Source organism: Cervus elaphus, chromosome 9, assembly GCF_910594005.1.
Source record: "Cervus elaphus chromosome 9, mCerEla1.1, whole genome shotgun sequence".
Taxonomy (NCBI): domain Eukaryota; kingdom Metazoa; phylum Chordata; class Mammalia; order Artiodactyla; family Cervidae; genus Cervus; species Cervus elaphus.
The window spans coordinates 62,248,198-62,265,174 of NC_057823.1; the positions used below are offsets into that span (position 1 = coordinate 62,248,198).

The window sequence follows — 16,977 nt, forward strand, 5'->3', positions numbered from 1 at the left end:
GTTTCTGAATCTGCAAGGTACCCTTCTATTGGTAACTTTTTTTTATTTTAATTTCTTGGTTGCTCCCAGTGGCATGCAGGATCTTAATTCCTTGCATTGGAAGCTTGGAGTCTTAACCACTGGATCCCCGGGGAAGTCCCTTGGTAACTGTTAAACCTGGGAGGCCAGGGTGAGAAAGTAATCACTTTCTGAGTCTGTCGTCTGGGTTAGGCTGAGAACCTGCATTGTTTCCATTGGGTTCCCAGGTGGTGCTGCTCCTGCTGGTCCTGGGACCACATTCAGAAGCACGGATTTAGTCGGTGCTATTACCAGGTCTTTCCTGACTCTCTTCTACCCCACCCCCCACTTAGGGCCTTCTAGACCTCCTATGTACTGGCACTGTGTTCTCATATATATTATCATGAACAGTGTGTGGCTTGAGTCTGTCTCATTCTTTTTACACATGTGGGATAGTATTTTACCTGCCGATGTTCTGCAGTTTAGATTTAACATGGTATGGAGAACATACATAATGCCCTCATTCTTTTCAACAGTAATATCCCATGATATAGATGGTTAGAGTTTTACTTACCTATTGTCTGCTGATGGGTGATCTTCTACCTTTTTAAACAAGACAATTATTTCTGGGAACCTGGGTGAGTGTTTTTCTAGAATGCAGCCATCACTCAGTGATGTCAGTTCTTGCTTTTTGTTGTTTCATTATTCATATAGAAGGGTTGTTGCCTTCTAGAAATCCCCTTTCAAATGGGAACAGTTATAGAAAGGAGTAGATCTCTATTTATAGGTTGTAATCGAGTTTTCAACCAAATATTTCTGGGAAGAGATAAGAGGTCCTATGTGGGCAGGGCTTTGAGGGATGTAAAGGAGTGTGGAGGAGAAGGGAAGATATAGCAGGCAGGGGCATTTGTAATGCTAGAGCCTGACCTACCTCCTGGTAGCTTCAGCAGTTGCAAGAGGATGACGTAGATCTTTCCATTTCTTGGTCACTTGGCAAAATCAGGCCCTAGACAAAGGCAGCCAAGGGTTCAGACTGGCAGCATCCTAAGTAGGAGGGTCCCTTCTTAGATCTAGCCAGGCTCAGCTCTGACCCACCTCCTTTCTACCTGTCTCCTCAGGGTGGGGGATCTGGGGAGGAACAACTCTGCGCTGACTTTCCCGAGCTCGACCTCTCCCAGCTGGATGCCAGCGACTTCGACTCAGCCACCTGCTTTGAGGAGCTGCAGTGGTGTCCAGAGAACTCTGAAACCGACCCCAGCGAGTATAGCCCTGATGACGCAGAGCTCTTCCAGGTATGCCCTCCGAACCTCACCACCGTCTGCCTCACTGTGCCTCTCTCTGCCCCTGAAAGCCTGGCTCTGCCCTGAGTCACCTTCTTCTCCACTTGCTCATGCAAAGAAGTCTCTTCATCCACTCCGGCTATTGGGACCCTGTCTGTCGTCCTGGGTCTGCACTTGGTCTTGGGCAGCTCTTGTCCTCTCAGAGGTAGTATTATTGCCTCTGGGAAGTGGGGATTGGGAAGAGCTACTTTCTCCATGCCCCTAGTCAGAACTGAGTCTCTCTGTGAGCCAGAGCGAGTTCCTCCCTTCCTTGAATGATCCCACTGAACTCTCTTTCCCACTCTGAAGCAAGTGAGATTATCTCCCCATTTTACAGATGAGGAAACTGAGGCTTGGAGAAGTTTAGCTACATGCCTAGGGCGATTTACCCTGTCAGCTGAACTAGATTGAAACGCAGTTTGCCTGCCTCCTAAGCCAGAGCTTTATAATCATGCTGACGCCATAAGGGCTGACACCATAATGGGACTGACTCCCATTCTCTGTGGCAGGACTGTCCCTGTGTGTGTATATTCACTCACTTAATTTTATTAACAACTCTCAGACAGGAGTGTATTTATCTCCATATTTCTATTGGTGCCTAGAGGTTCTTTATTTATTTGTTTTTTTCTTTATTTTTATTAAAAAAAATTAAAATTGGAGGATAATTGCTTTACTGTGTTGTATTGATCTCTGCCGTACAACAATGCAAATCAGTCATAATTATATATATATATATATATATATATATATATATATATATATATATATATATATTCTCTCCTTCTTGAGCCTCCCTCCCCCCTCCCATAGACGGTCTTTAAGAAGAAGCAATGCCAGGACCTGCAGTTCATATCTATGCCTCTTGCCCTGTGAGCCCCAGTCTTGGAGGCACGTTTCGTTTAAGAAGGCCTCTAATGTGGGATAATGTGATGTCTGGGATTTGCTTCAGAATAAAGCAATCCCTGCATGCATTTGCATGTGTGGGTGTGTGGCATGGAGAGTAATAGGTGAAATAAAATTGGCCATGTTGAAGCTGGGTAATGAGTACATTTGGAGTTATTATTCTTCCCTTGAAATATGCTCCTCTATAAACACTGGAGGAAGAATGCATATCTCCCTGTGCCTATCTGACAATATAATAATAATAATAGCAATAACAATAACAACAATAATAACATACCATGTGCCGAGTCACTGTGTCATGAGCATCCTCTCAAATAGTTCTCCTGATAAATTGTATCGTTCCTTCTAGAAATGTTTATGGAGCTCCCTATGTGTGTCAGACACTGCATTCAACAGTGGACTCTACGGTCTAGAGGGAAGACTGACCCTAGATCAGGTAATACATAGACAAACAGTGGTCACTAGGGACATGGGCACAATAAGAATTAACCTGGGATGAGGAGCATCTGGATGAGGAGAAACTGGATGGTCAGGAAAGTCCTTTCTAAGAGGAGATGCTTCAGCTGAAGGAGGACAAAGGAGCCTCATGATGATCCCAGAGCCAAGAAGCAGGAAAGCTTGCTGTGTTGGGGAACCAAAGGGCTGGAGGACAGTAGCTAAAGGGAAAGTGTCAGGAAATGGGGGGTGGGGATGGGCTAGGCAGGGGCCAGATTATGCATGCTCTTCTGGGTCATATTAGTGAAAGTGATAGCCGCTCAGCTGTGTCTGACTCTTTGCAACCCCATTGTCTGTAACCCACCAGGCTCCTCCGTCCATTGAAGTCTCCAGGCAAGAATACTGGAGTGGGTTGCCATGCCCTTCTCCATGGGAACTTCCTGACCCAGGGATAGAATCTGGGACTCCTGCATTGCAAGCAAATTCTTTACTGTCTGAGCCACCAGGGAAGGAGTTGGATTTCCCCCAAGATTATTCAAACCTATCAGTAAAAAAAACTATCAGTAACCCATTTTACAGATGAGAAAAGTGATGCTTAGAGAGGTTAAGTAACTTGCCCAAGGCCACACAGTTAGGAAGGGTCAGTGTGTTTACTCTAATGTAGGAACCCAGCCCCCTCGCTGTTGTATGAGGATCAGCAGGACTGGGCTCTGGTTCTGGCTCCTTCTGCAGCCTCCATTCTTTCTCACAACAATGGGGTAAGCTGTGCTCTGCTATTTCCTCCCTCAGAGTGGGGCCACCTTCCAGGAAACACTTTCAGGTTATGGAGAACTGATGAGCGAGAGGGATTTGAATGCTGCCTAAAGACCATCCCTGATAGCTCAGATGGTAAAGAATCTGCCTGCAATGCAGGAGACCTTGGTTCGATCCCTGGGTTGGGAAGATCCGCTGGAGAAGGGATAGGCTACCCACTCCAGTGTTCTTGGGCTTCCCTTGTGGCTCAGCTGGTAAAGAATCCACCTGCAACGTGAGAGACCTGGGTTGGATCCCTGGGTTGGGGAGATCCCCTGGAGAAGGGAAAGGCCACCCACTCCAGTGTTCTGGCCTAGAGAATTCCATGGACTGTTATAGTCCATGGTGTCGCAAAGAGTTGGACACAACTGAGTGACTTTCACTTAGCAATTTAGCAGCTTAAAGACCATCCCCACCCAAACTGTACAGGCCCCGCCTATTCAGAAACCGGCCAGACCCAGTAGTAAGCTCCTGCCAGGAGCCTGCTATGTGCATGAAACGGCCTCAGACACAGATCAGCCTGGTGTGGCCCTTGGGCTCTGCACAGCAAGGAAGGCAGAAGAATCTCCAGAGATGGTCAGGACAGTGGTGGAACTCTGCGTACCCTGCCTCTCTACCCTTCTTGCCCTGCATTCCATAACCTGCGCCACCCATCACACCCCAGTGCCCCCTCTGTGAGGGTGATTAGATGATCAGTGCCTGGTTCCTCCCCAGCCCCCTCCCCACCCCTGGAGCTTGGGGGCTGATACAACACTGTAAATTGTCATGGTCCCAGGCTGTGCACAGAGACCGGCACTTTCTTTGGGCTTAGAAAAATATTTATATGAATACATCCTTCAACACCCAGCTCTCATGTTAGCTCTCCTCAGGCAGGTGGTCAGTCACTTCCTCTCTGGGCTCCCGTCCTGTGCAAGCATGTGACCTTCAGAATTCAAGCTCCTTGAGGACAAGCAGTATTTTGTTCTTCTGTGAGGCCCTTGCACATTGAATTGAAAAGACTCGGTCATAGGTGTTGAATGAAGAAACTGATTGCAATGTTTTCTTTCCTGCCAAGGGCCAGACATGACCCATTCTGAAGTCCTTGAGCTGGAATTCAGAGCCCAGAGGTTCTAACATGCCCTGCCACTGACTGGGACAGAGTCCTCATAGACCAGCGGCAGTCGTATAGCCATGCTGCCCTGTGTCAGAGCCATGTTCTCACAAGTCAGGTGGCACCATTGCTATGGAAACAGACGGGAGAGTGGAGAACAGCTATCCTTACAAGAGCTGACAACTGCCCCCGGAGGCAGGGACAGTACCTTCTGTTTGTGTGCCCAGAGTGCTGGGGCCAGGGCCACAGTAGGCTAAACTTAGTAAATATTTTTGGAGGAGGCAGGCGTTTGGTTCTGTCACCGTGTGCCGTGTGGCCTTGGGCTAGTAGCTCCTCCCTGTTGGGCCTCAGTTTCCCTGGGTGAGAAATGAGGAAAGAGCACGGATTAGATCAGCGGTCCTCAATCTGTTGTAGGGAGAGCGCCCCTGGGTCCTTTTTAGACTCCTGTGACATCTGTGGACCTACCCCCAGAAAAAAGGAAGGGAAACTGACTTCCTGCGTTTCCTGCACCCCAGTGAATGGGGGACAATTTCTGAGTGTTCTTCTGCCCCTGGGAGCCTGAACTCTGTTCTGTTGTCATTCCCTCAAGCCCCTCTAGGTGCTCAGAATGAAGGTTCTCCCTCTGGTTTCTTGAAGGTTCCTTTTTCTCCAGCCTCAGAGCGCTCAGGAAGATTGGGGGTGGGGCCAAGCCTATTAATATCCCTTCCTCAGCTGATTAACTCTCCATTAATTTGCACTCCGTTTCTAAGCAGAGCTGGGAGAGCTGAGCTAATGGGCCTGGAAAGAGGAGAGGGGCGGTGTGGCTCCCTGTGATATCCTGGGGTGCTGGTGGGACCATGCTGAGGGCAGGGCTGGACTCTCTTCCCAGTCAGAGTCAGGACCCCCGACCCTGCCTGGCTGTTGCGAACTGGACCTGCTAAAGGAGGGCTGAGGACAGAGAGAGAAGGCCTTCTGTTAGTCATTTTGTTTTTGCCTGACCTGCTGGGGCTCCTTGGGTGTCTCTATCACCTGGTATTCATTTCAGCACCATGCTGAGTACCTAGTAAGTCCTTGATCATCCTCCCTACCTGCTCCCAACTTGCTGCGCAATATTGACAAGTCTCCCCTGGACCTTCATTCCCCCACCACAAAAAAGAATGGCAAATAGGCTTCCCGGTGAATTCCAACCCAGATGATCCACAGTGTTGCCTGGAGGGTTGGGTTAAGAAAGGGTGTGGACGGAACATTGGGTGGGGGCATGAGGGATTGTAGCACACAAGCAGCATGTTTGACTTCCCTGGTCTCCGTGTGACCCCCACAGGCCCTTCCAGCTCTTGATACTTGTGATAATTAAGAATATCTCTGGGCCTTTTTCCTCTGGCTGTGAAAGTAGGACCCCTCCTTCCTTCCAGTGCTGATGACACTGAATGACTTCTGAATAACTTCCCTCTGGAATGGGTTCTTTGAGACTCTAATCTCCCCAGTGGTCAGAGTTCATTGTTTGGTTCACTCATTCTTCCATTCATCAAATCTGCCTGGAGCCTCCCACGCCCCAGGCATTGAGCTAGGTGAGGAACAATTCACAGAGCCCTTGTGTGGCTGCCTCCAGACCAGCCTCCCTAGTAACCCTTGGAGGGAAACTGACTGGGGATCAGGTCTTCCCCCAAAGCTGCAAGGCTTAGAAATGGGAAATGACTTGCCCAAAGTCACCCTGTCAGTGGTAGAGTGCCCCTCAGTCAACCCCAAGAGTGGTCCTTGAGCCCCAGGTCCAAGATCTTAGCTCCCTATCAGGCTGGACATATTGCTCTGGAAACACAGGTTTGGGGGTCCGGCCTGTGGATGGGGATTTGGGCTGCCGCTTGAGCCCTGTTGCATTCCTGAACCGGAGTTCCTGGACCTGCCCTTGGAGCCCCATCCTGGGGGCCTGGGTCAGGCTAAACTGAAACCTTCCTTTGACCTTTCTTTTATTCTTAGCTGTCTTGCAAAGTCACAACCACATTTGTTCTCTTTTCCCATGTCCTCCTTCGAATTACTCAACTGCTGCACTGGCTGCAAGGCCTGGAACAGATTTAGTGCAGCCAAAAGGCTGTCACGGGATGTGTATTTCAGATGAACTTCCTAAAGAAAGGATAAACAGCCTGACCTGGGATGGGAAAGAGCGCTGGTTAAGACATCATGTGACAGACAGGCCTCCTGCCAGAACAAGCCCAGTAGCTGGGCTTTACTGAGTGGGACGCTCAGTGCCTCACCTGGAAGCAGGGTGATCTCTGTGCAGGGCTGGTGGGCTGGGAGTGTGCATGCTGACCCTCGTGTCAGAGATCTGAGACATCAGGGAAGGAAGCCTGTCAGTTCATCTGTGTGTGCTCTGCTCTGTGTCAGCCCTGCCTCTGCCCCGGATTTGCTGTGTGAATGAATGAAATGTACCCAGGGCATGTTGGTCAACCTCCATGAGCCTCAGTTTCCTCAAATGCAAAATGGCAATTAGAATAGTACCCCACCCCCCTTTTTTATGCTGTCTAGGTTTGTCATAGCTTTTCTTCCAAGGAGCAAGCATCTTTTAATTTCGTGGCTGCAGTCACCATCTAACATGACAGTAGACTTTTTGCTGACAAAGGTCCATAGTCAAAGCTGTGGTTTTTCCAGTAGTCATGTATGGATGTGTGAATTGGACCATAAAGAAGGCTGAGCACCAAAGACTTGATGCTTTTGAACTGTGGTGTTGGAGAAGATTGTTGAGAGTCTCTTGGACTGCAAGGAGATCAAACCAGTCCATCCTAAAGGAAATCAATCCTGAATATTCACTGGAAGGACGGATGCTGAAGCTGAAGCTCCAATACTTTGGCCACATGATGCAAAGAATCGACTCCTTAGAAAAGACCGTGATGCTGGGAAAGATTGAAGGCTGGAGGAGAAGAGGGTGACAGAGGATGAGATGATTGGATGGTGTCACTGACTCAATGGACATGAGTTTGAGCAAGCTCTGGGAGATGGTGAAGGACAGGGAAGCCTGGCGTGCTGCAGTCTATGGGGTCACGAAGAATCTGACACGACTGAGCGATTGAACAACAACCCCACCCCCACAAGGGTTATTGTGGGGTTTACCTGAGGCAGTATTTACAAAGGCCTTCTATTTCTTTCATCAGCCAAACTCTTTGTCCCTGGCCTTGGCACTGGGTTTTCACTCTGCCTGGAATCATCTTTCCTCAGCTCTTTGCCTGCCTGGTACCCTCTCATCTTTCAAGCCTAAGTTTCAGTATTAGCTGCTCAGAGCAGCCTTCTTTGACTGCTGTAAATAGCCTATAAATCTTTACCGCATTCTTATTCTGCATCACGGCTTCCTTTTATTTTTTTCCCAAGCTTTCTCACTCTCTGAAATGATCTAGTTTTGTCTCCTTGTTTAACTCTTTTCTCTGCTGGAGGGTAAACTCCATGAGCTACCCGTCTGTATCACCAGTCTCCAATCATTGCCAAGCACAGAGTAGTGGTACATATGTGTTAGAAGAAGGAAGAGGGGGAAGGGGAGGGAAGGAATTGCCCACCGCCACAGCCATCATCATCACCATTACCCCACGCCACTATCGTCACCACCTTCATTATCACCATCATCATCATTATAGCAGGAGTCGTCTTGGTAGTAGCAGTGGTGGTGATGGTAGTAGTAATAATCGGTGCTTGTTATGTGCCAGGCACTGTTTTCCAAGCATCTTACATATATTAACTCAGTCCTTGACAATAACCTTATGAAGTAGGTTCTGTTGTTACAGTTGGTAAATGTGAGATCTGGGATCCACCCCAGCTCCAGATCCCAAGCTCCTAGCCACCACACTAACTGCCCTGCCTGTCCATGAGTGAATGAGGCTGCAGGCCCTGGGAACCCACAGGGGCATGGTAGCTCTTGTCCTGTTGCTCTGCTCATCACTGTCACGGTTGAACCTTGAAGCTTCCAGTCTTTCTACCAGCTGTCTGGGCCCCACGGTCAGAGAGGCTGACCTGGGGCTGCCAGTGGCATAGACCAGCCTCAGTACTCTGTCTAGGAGTTTGGACACAGGAGGCTGTGGTATGAAGTGACTGTCCTTGGAGGAAGGGATGGACATCCCCTGATTAGCATGTGACCCCAAGCCAAGGCCCTTTCTGTTACCACCTGCTGCCTGCTTGAAAATCTCTGATTCTTGGAGTCCATAGCACATTTCTTGAGCATCTGCTTGCCTAGGAAACTGGGAAGATCTGAGCAGGTGTGGCAGGAGGGTGATGGCGGTGGTGGTACAGCTGCAGGTACAGAGCAGATTTCTACCCAAAGTCACTGAGCCCAAGGCATTGGCTAACCGTGTCCCCTCACTGCAGATAATCGACAATGAGAATGAGGCCCTCCTGGCAGCGCTCACCAAAACCCTGGATGACATCCCTGAGGATATTGTGAGTCTGGCTGCCTTGCCAGCCCTGGATGATGGAGACACACCCTCCTGTGCTTCTGCATCACCTGTCCCCTCCTCTGCGCCCCCCAGCCCCTCTCTGGAGGGGCCCCCTGCCTCGGCCCCTGAGGTGGACGAGCTCTCGCTGGTAAGAATCTGTTTCCAACTGAAGTGATGGTGGTGGCCTGAGATGTGGTGTGTGGTTGTAAGGGTGGTGGATGCAGGGAAACCAGCTCCAACCCCTGCAAGAATCTCTGTGCATCACTGGCAAGGGTTCAGGGCAGCCAGCCTGGTAGTGGGCAGCCTCCTTGGGCTTAACCTGCGACTCTGTAGGCCCTTTGGGATTTCATGGATTTACCCTAAGTGTGTGTTAAACCTTGAAATTAAATGCAAATATTTTCCACACACCCTTGTTGGCTCCAACGGTAAAGAATCTGCCTGCAATATGGGAGGCCTCGGTTCGATCCCTAGGTCGAGAAGATCCCCTGGAGAAAGGAAGGGAATGGCAGCCTACTCCAGTATTCTTGCCTGGAGAATCCCCATGGACAGAGGAGCCTGGTGGGCTACAGTCCATGGGGTTGCAAAGAGTTGGATATGACTGAACGACTGACTTTCACTTTCATTTTCACACATATACACACAGTGAAAAATTCAAGCAGGAAGTATGGAGAGTTAAAAGCAAAACCTCCTTACCCATCTCATAATGGCTTTTTCTTTCCCTGGATGTAACCATGGTTACTGATCTGTTGTGTGACTTTCCTCTTCTTTTTTTTTTTAACGACAAAAAAGAGCCTCCGTTACACACAGCCTAAACCTTGCTTTCCTCAGTGAATTGTGTGGCATGGACACTCTTTCAGATGAGCAGAGGTAGCTCTGTTTTATCCTTTTTGTCAGCTGCATAGTGTTCCCTATAAGAAGGTACCATAACTTCTTTAACTAATCCTCTGGTTGGTGGATATGTGCATTGTTTCAACTCATTTATTGTTCCATTGCCTTAGACTGTGTCCTTCACCAGGAGGAAGTGGATCCATTCCTAGAAAAGGAATTCCTGGGTCTTAATGTATGTGGTTTTTCAGTTTAGACAAGTACTTCCAGCCTGCCCTCCAAAGAGGTTGGACCAGTTCATACTCTGACCCGCAAAAGTTAAATGCTACCTGAATCAATGTGGAATGTGGAAATGTACGCATGGTGTTGCAGGTTTCTGGGGAGAGGGTCTCAGCCTTTTCAGATTCCAAAGGGATTTCAGAAGTTGCCAAAAGCCGTTGCTCTTGTCGCAGGCTAAAGGTGCCAGAACCCCAGGTGTACTGGCTTGTGAAGTCCAGCTCATCTGAGGCTTCTTACCTCATCAGTGGGCACTCCTAGGGCTGGTGAGACTTAGCTGAAAAGTCAGGGCCTGTTAGAGGTGGCAGGGATCTTCAGTTGTGGAGAGTTAGAGCTTAAATAGGCCCTTGGTAATCATAAAGTGCACCTCTGGGGAAACTGAGGCCCAGTGAGGGGAGGGCCTCTCCCAGCATCACACAAGTTGACTTGCCAGCAAGGTCTTCTGACTCCTAGTCCAGGACCATTTTCTCTCTCTCCTGCTGACTTCATGTTCCCCAAAGCAGTGTGGAACATTTAATAAGGACCTATGCGTGCCAGACTCAAGAGTGTGTTCAGTCCCATGTGATGGCTCCTGCTGATGAGGGTCGAATGTCCTTTCTGATTAGAATCAGACTTCTTGGGTTTGAATCTCAGCCTCACCAGTGAATGCTCTTGTGCCTCTCTCTGACTCAGCTTCCTGGTCTGTAAGGTGGGGTTAATAGCAGTGCTTATCTCAAAGGCAGTTGGGAGGAGTACAGCAGATAATACATGTAAAGCACTTAGAACAGTGCTAGGTACAAAGAAATGGCTCAATAAACGCTATCTAAGTGATAGTCACAACAGTCGGCCATGGTGTTAGTAGTAGTATTAGTAGTGAAAAAGTGAAAGTGAAAGTCACTTGGTCATGGCTGACTCTTTTCTACCCCGTGGACTATACAGTCCATGGAATTCTCCAGGCCAGAACACTGGAGTGGGTAACTGTTCCCTTCTTCAGGGGATCGTCCCAACCCAGGGATCGAACCCAGGTCTCCTGCACTTCAGGCGGGTTCTTTACCAGCTGAGCCACCAGGGAAGCCCAGTATCAGTAGTAGGAATACGTTGTGCGTGTGAGCACGTGTGTGGTTAGTCGCTCTGTCACGTCCAACTCTTTGTGACCCCATGGACTATATAACCCACCAGGCACCTCCGTCCACGGAATTTTCCAGGCAAGAATACTGGAGTGGGTTGCCATTTCCTTCTCCAGGGGATCATCCCGACTCAGGGATCAAACCTACGTCTCTTGCGTCTTCTGCATGCCAGGTGGATTCTTTCCTACTGCACCACTTGGGAAACCCAGTAGTGATAGTAGTAAGAGAGGAATTCTGTATAGGACTCTGCAGAGGGACCACACCTGAGTAGAGAGGTAGAGAGCGACCCCTGCTGGTCACCGGTTGGTTGTTCCCTCTCGTGCCTTAGACTGTACTTCTGTTTCTAGACTTGCCATCTAGACTCCCCACATTCCAGCATAGTTCTAGAAAGGCCCTGAGAATTTGTACAGATTCTTAACCTGGAGTCATGGGTCCCAGAGAGTCCACCTGCAGAACCCATGGACCTCTGCATACGTGTGTGTTTTCTGAGGCTAGCAGCTTCTCTCGTATTCTTACAGGGACCCCTGAATCAAAAAAGACCCAATTATTTAGTCTGCCTGCTCCTGTTTTACACACACACATGCACACACACATCCATACACACTCAACCTTGGAGAAAGCAAGGCCAGGAAAAGGGAAGGATTCACCCAAGGTCTCACAGTGAGTTGGGTTGAACTAGGTTAGAACCAGGTCCCTTGCTCTGGTATGACCATCTTTTCCTGTCCATGTCAGAGGATCACAGACATGCACATGCTGGTTTGGGGTCTTGGTAGGGTCGTATGGCTCCTGCAGCTCCTAGGGCAGTGGGAGTGGCCTTTTCTTTGGTTCCTGGGCCCTTGGCAATCCCATTGGGGTGACCTGGGGGTCATGTCTCCTGAGGAAACACTCAGTGCTATAACAAAAACCGCTCATGCTTCCTGACTTGTTTTCAACTTCGGCTGTGGTAGGATCCCCGGCGAAATCCCCAGGTGCACTCACCTCCCTGCTTTGTTGGCTGGAATACACTGAGCACCTTTCCTCTGGGTATAGAAGTGTGAAAAGCTTATCAACTTTTATAGAAAAATTAGAAAAGCCAGACAAGCATCAGCTTAGTATGCTTCCACTTGTGTAAAAACAGCTGGCTTGGTTGGAGGTGATGTGTACATATATACCTTCTTGCATTGTGTGTGTATATATTTTTGAGTCCCACCTCAGGAAAGGGTCACAAGAAGGTGGTTAGTAGCAGTTGCCTCTGGGACCTTGGACAGGAGGGAGACTAGCTTCCAGTTGTTTACCCGTTAGTATTTGTGGTATGTGTATTTTCCACCATTTCCAAGTATTATTCGCTTAAGGTAAAGAATCAATTTCCTAAACAGTATGATTAAACAAAAAGAACAAAGGAAAATCAGCTAAAATCCTACACCAAAGAAACATTATGGGGCCTCACCATCCAGACTGTGTATGTGTGTGCGTGTGTGTGCGTGTGTGTAACCACAAGTGTACGTAGAGTGTCCGAATCAAGTGTGTGCATCACATTTCAGTGGTAACATGGGTAGACATCACCCAAGATCTGTTTGGGTTTCTGAAGATCATAGATATTTCTCTTGGGTTATTCACTCTGAAAAGGACTTTACTTTTTACTGGGATACTTCTGTCTGTCTGGCATTCCTACACAACCTGCTTTCTGTACTTAATGTATTCCAGGTCATTCAGTGCCCTCCTTGTCTTCTTCCATGCTCCCATGATGACGGGGTCAGAGTGTGGTCACTCCGGCGGCGGGCGGGGGGGTTGGCTCCAGGCCGGGCTTCTCCCTAACATGTGCTTCCCTGCGTCTCTGGCTGTAGCTCAGCCCTGGCTTCTCCCATCTGCTCCTCCCACAGCTGCAGAAACTCCTTCTCGCCACGTCCTACCCAGCCTCGACCTCCGATAGCCAGAAGGAAGGGACCGCATGGCGCCAGGCAGGCCTCAGGTCCAGAAATCCGCGGCCTTGTGTCAAGGTATGTCTACACATGCCCCCAGACCCACCCAGGACTCCTCCAAGAGGGTCTCTGGGCAGGGGGTGCACCCTTTCACTCTTGTTAGAGGCCATCAAGTTCAATACACTCACAGTTCACTCTTTGCTCCTCACACAACCCTTGTTGCTGATGTCCTGGACACTACTTGAAACCTAGGCTGATCTGGGGTTTGAGAAAGAGCCCTGGACTTTTTCATGTACAGTTGATCTTAAACTACATGGGTCTGAACTGCACAGGGCCACTTCTACATGGATTTTTGTCAGTAGTAAATACTACAGTACTGCAGGATCTGAGTTCATTGAATCCATAGATGCAGAGCAACAGTGGGTACTGAGGACTGACTATCAGTCACATGTGAATTTTCCACTGTGTGGAACCTCTGTCTGGTTCAAGAGTCAACTGGAGGGACTTCCCTGGTGATCCAATGGCTAAGAGTCCATGCTCCCAATGCAGGGGGCCCAGATTCAATCTGGTCAAGGAACTAGATCCCACATGCCTCAACTACAACCCAACGCAGCCAAATAAATAAATATTTTTTTAAAAAAGGCAACTCTACTTCAGTGTTCCAGGCAGTCTTAGATGTTGAGTTAAGAGTGGGGACAAGGAGGCTGTGGCCTGCCCTCAGGAAGCTTATTCTAATGAGGTGACAGAACCCAGCATAATATCCTTGTTGGTACCGTGGGGACCACAAGGAGGAGTTTGATTTTCTCCTGGGGGTGGGGCGCATCAGAGCTGAAAGCGCCATCGTGAACACCCAGAGGGAAGCAAGTCCTTTTCCCTTCTTGGGCTCCATCTTCTGAGACCTCCAAGGAGGGGTTTCCAAGGTGACTTCCCAGTGTTCCTGTTACTCAGAGCCTGGACGCGCCCCATCCTCTTGTTCCCGGACACCGTTGGCATGGACTGCTTCGGACAGTCCCACCCCTCCAGGCAGACTCAGGATAGCATCTTTCTCAGATAGTGGCCCGGTGCGGGAGCCTGTCCCCTCCTGGTCTGCCCGGAGGTGGGGGAGGAGGGTGGGCCCTCTCCCTGTGTCCCCTCCCTACTTGTCCTGGCTGGCCTCCCAAAAGAGAGGGCCATCCCTCATGTTCCATTTTGTCACAGAGGCAGCAGCTAAGACCCTCTGTGAGCCAGCCTGCCCTCTGGAAGGTTCGGAAGCATTGCCGGGGGATGGGGCATGAGAGACAGCAGGACAGCTGGCCTGGCCTCAGCAGAGAGATGGTTGCTCTGGGGGTGGAGCCCGTGTGTGGACGAGTGAGGGCAGATAAGTCTGGGGAGGGCTGTTGGCTGGGGCCATGTTGCAGAGGACCCCTGACCAGGGGCTTCCCCTTTACTACACGGGCACTGGAAAGCTACTGAATTTTTTTTTTTCTTTTAAAGAGCTTTATGAAGGTGCCACTTACATACCATAAAAGGCACCTGTTTTAAAAGTATGATTCAGTGATTTTTAATAAACTTACAGAGTTGTGCAGCCATGACCACAATCCAGTTTTAGAACATTTCCATCCTCCCAGGAAGATCCCCAGTGTCTCTATTTACAGTCAGTCCCTGTTCCCACGCCCAGCCCCAGGCAGCCACTAATGTACTTCTTGGCACTGTCACTGAGGGCTCCGCGCAGGGGAGCAAGGTAGTCAGGACAGGGCTTTGGCGGTAAACCTGGAAAGGGCGGGGTCCATAGCTGGGGTCCCTGTTAGGAGGCTGGCCGTTCCTTCATCATCATCCCCTGAGTGTTGCCAAGTGTGGTTCTGTGCTGGAAGCTGGGGGTTGAGCAATGAAACCCGGCGTGATCATCCTGGAGAGACAGGCTGTGCCTGGCCAGTGGTGCAGGTGTGGGCAGCGGGGAGAAGCCGTGCGGGTCTCCCTCCTCACTCTGGCCTCTTTCCCCTCTCCAGATGGATGGCCCCCAAGACAGGAAGGGCCCCACTCTGCACCCTCAGAGCCGGAGCTGCACAGAGCTACACAAGCACCTCACCTCGGCACCGGCCTGCCCTCGGGCTAAAGCCCTCTCCCCGGATAGAGGCCTGCAGCCACCACCATCCCTGAGTCCCTGGCTCCCCATCAAGGAGGATGAGGAGGCAGGCGAGGACTGCCCAAGCCCCCAGCTGGCTTCAGCCTCCCCCGGGGACTCACCAGCGCTGGGCAGGACAGACCCCAGCGCCCAGGTTTCCCAGGAGGACATGCAGGCCATGGTGCAGCTCATCCGCTACATGCACACCTACTGTCTCCCACAGAGGAAGCTGCCCACACAGGCCCCAGAGCCAGCTCCACAGCCCAGCAGCAGTCCCGCCAAGCAGGTCAGACCCCGGCCTCGGTCCCAGCACCCTTCTAAAGCCACCTGGACCGAGTTCTCCATCCTGAGGGAACTTCTGGCTCAAGATGTCCTCTGCGATGTCAGCAAACCCTACCGTCTGGCCACACCTGTCTACGCCTCCCTCACGCCCCGGCCCCGGCCCAAGGACAGCCAGGCCTCCGCGGGCCACCCGGGTCCCGTGGAGGAGGTGAGGGTCTCACCTTCACCCAAGAGTTCGGGGCCCAGACCCAGCCTGCGCCCGCTGCGGCTGCAGGTGAAAGGGCATGTCAGCCGGTCAGCCAGGCTGCAGCCGGAGGAGGAAGAGGAGGAAGAAGAGGAGGAGGAAGAAGAAAAAGAGGAAGAGGACGAGGAGGAATGGGGCCGGAAAAGGCCAGGGCGCGGCCTGCCATGGACCAAGCTGGGGAGGAAGCCAGAGAGCTCCGTGTGCCCTGTGCGACGTTCCAGGAGACTGAACCCTGAGCTTGGCCCCTGGCTGACGTTCACGGATGAGCCCATGGTCCCTGCAGATCCCCAGGGGCCTCTGCCCTCGCGCTTGGCCCCCGAAGCCTATGATGTGGAGGGAGAGCCTGACAGCCCCACAGATGAGGACAGTGGCCAAGACCAGCCGCTCCTGCGGGGACCCCAGATCCCAGCTCTGGAGAGCCCCTGTGAGAGCGGGTGTGGGGACACGGACGAGGACCCCAGTTGCCCGAGGCTGTCTTCCAGAGGTAGTCGGAGTCGGTGGTCCGAGAGAGGGGGCGGGGCTGAGGTGTGGCTGACCCCACTGCACTGGAGCCAGGAGCCCCAGGTTGGGCAAACCCCTCTCCCTCTCTGGCTCTCAACTTCCCTTCCTGTATAATGGGCTTAGCTGGGCAGACCTTCAGGAATCACCTGAGCATCTCTGAGTTTCTCATCATGCATGGGCCAGGCGTCCTTAATGAACAAGGAGCAAGATGCCTGCATTCTTGGGGCTTGTGTATCAGTGGGGGAGATGGGCAATCATAAAGTGAGCAAGAAAGGAAAGTAATTACAAATTGTGATAAGTCCTCTAAAGAAGACTTCCTGGGTAACAATGTGATGGATGGTGTGAGTCTCTAAATTCAGCTCCACAGTGAGGTTGAATTTTAAATGGTAACACAAGTGGGGATAATAATACAGTAGTCATCTATTTTACACTTGCTCTGTCAGGCTTGGTCTATGACTTAATACAGATTATCCCCATTGATCCTCATAGGAAACCTATGTGGTGGGTGCTGTTGTAATTCCTGTTTTAACACATGGAAACAAAGATACATAGGTGTCTAATGGTTAGTCAACTAGTTAGTCCTGCATCTCTTTGGGGCTGAGCCCACAGATGCTGGCCTTAGAAGTGGGAATGCTTCACCACACGCGCTATACTGATGGGCCATAAGGGGTTGCCCTAGAACCCATCAACGCTGCAAAAGCCACAGCTCCGCCAGCTATAAATGTCGCTGAGTCTAGGGGAATGAAGGTTTTGAGCTGTTCCTACTCGTCCCTGAAAATGGCAGAGGCTTTTGGGTCACATGCCTGAAAGAAGCTGTGCT

The 16,977-nt window shown here is 50.6% G+C and overlaps 1 protein-coding gene across 8 annotated transcripts in view; it reads left to right on the top strand.

The window, feature by feature from the left end:
- Window positions 1–16,977, top strand: part of PPARGC1B (PPARG coactivator 1 beta) — a 118,266-nt gene that overhangs the window by 81,379 nt on the left and 19,910 nt on the right. For 3 of the 8 annotated variants that reach the window (XM_043913255.1, XM_043913251.1, XM_043913257.1), the window contains exons 2-6: window positions 1,116–1,289; window positions 2,569–2,655; window positions 8,857–9,072; window positions 12,955–13,107; window positions 15,015–16,140. In XM_043913255.1, the coding sequence (XP_043769190.1) occupies window positions 1,116–1,289; window positions 2,569–2,655; window positions 8,857–9,072; window positions 12,955–13,107; window positions 15,015–16,140 (1,756 nt within the window). The remainder of the gene's footprint in view (window positions 1–1,115; window positions 1,290–2,568; window positions 2,656–8,856; window positions 9,073–12,954; window positions 13,108–15,014; window positions 16,141–16,977) is intronic. The other 5 variants (XM_043913258.1, XM_043913254.1, XM_043913259.1 and 2 more) reach the window with 3 other exon arrangements.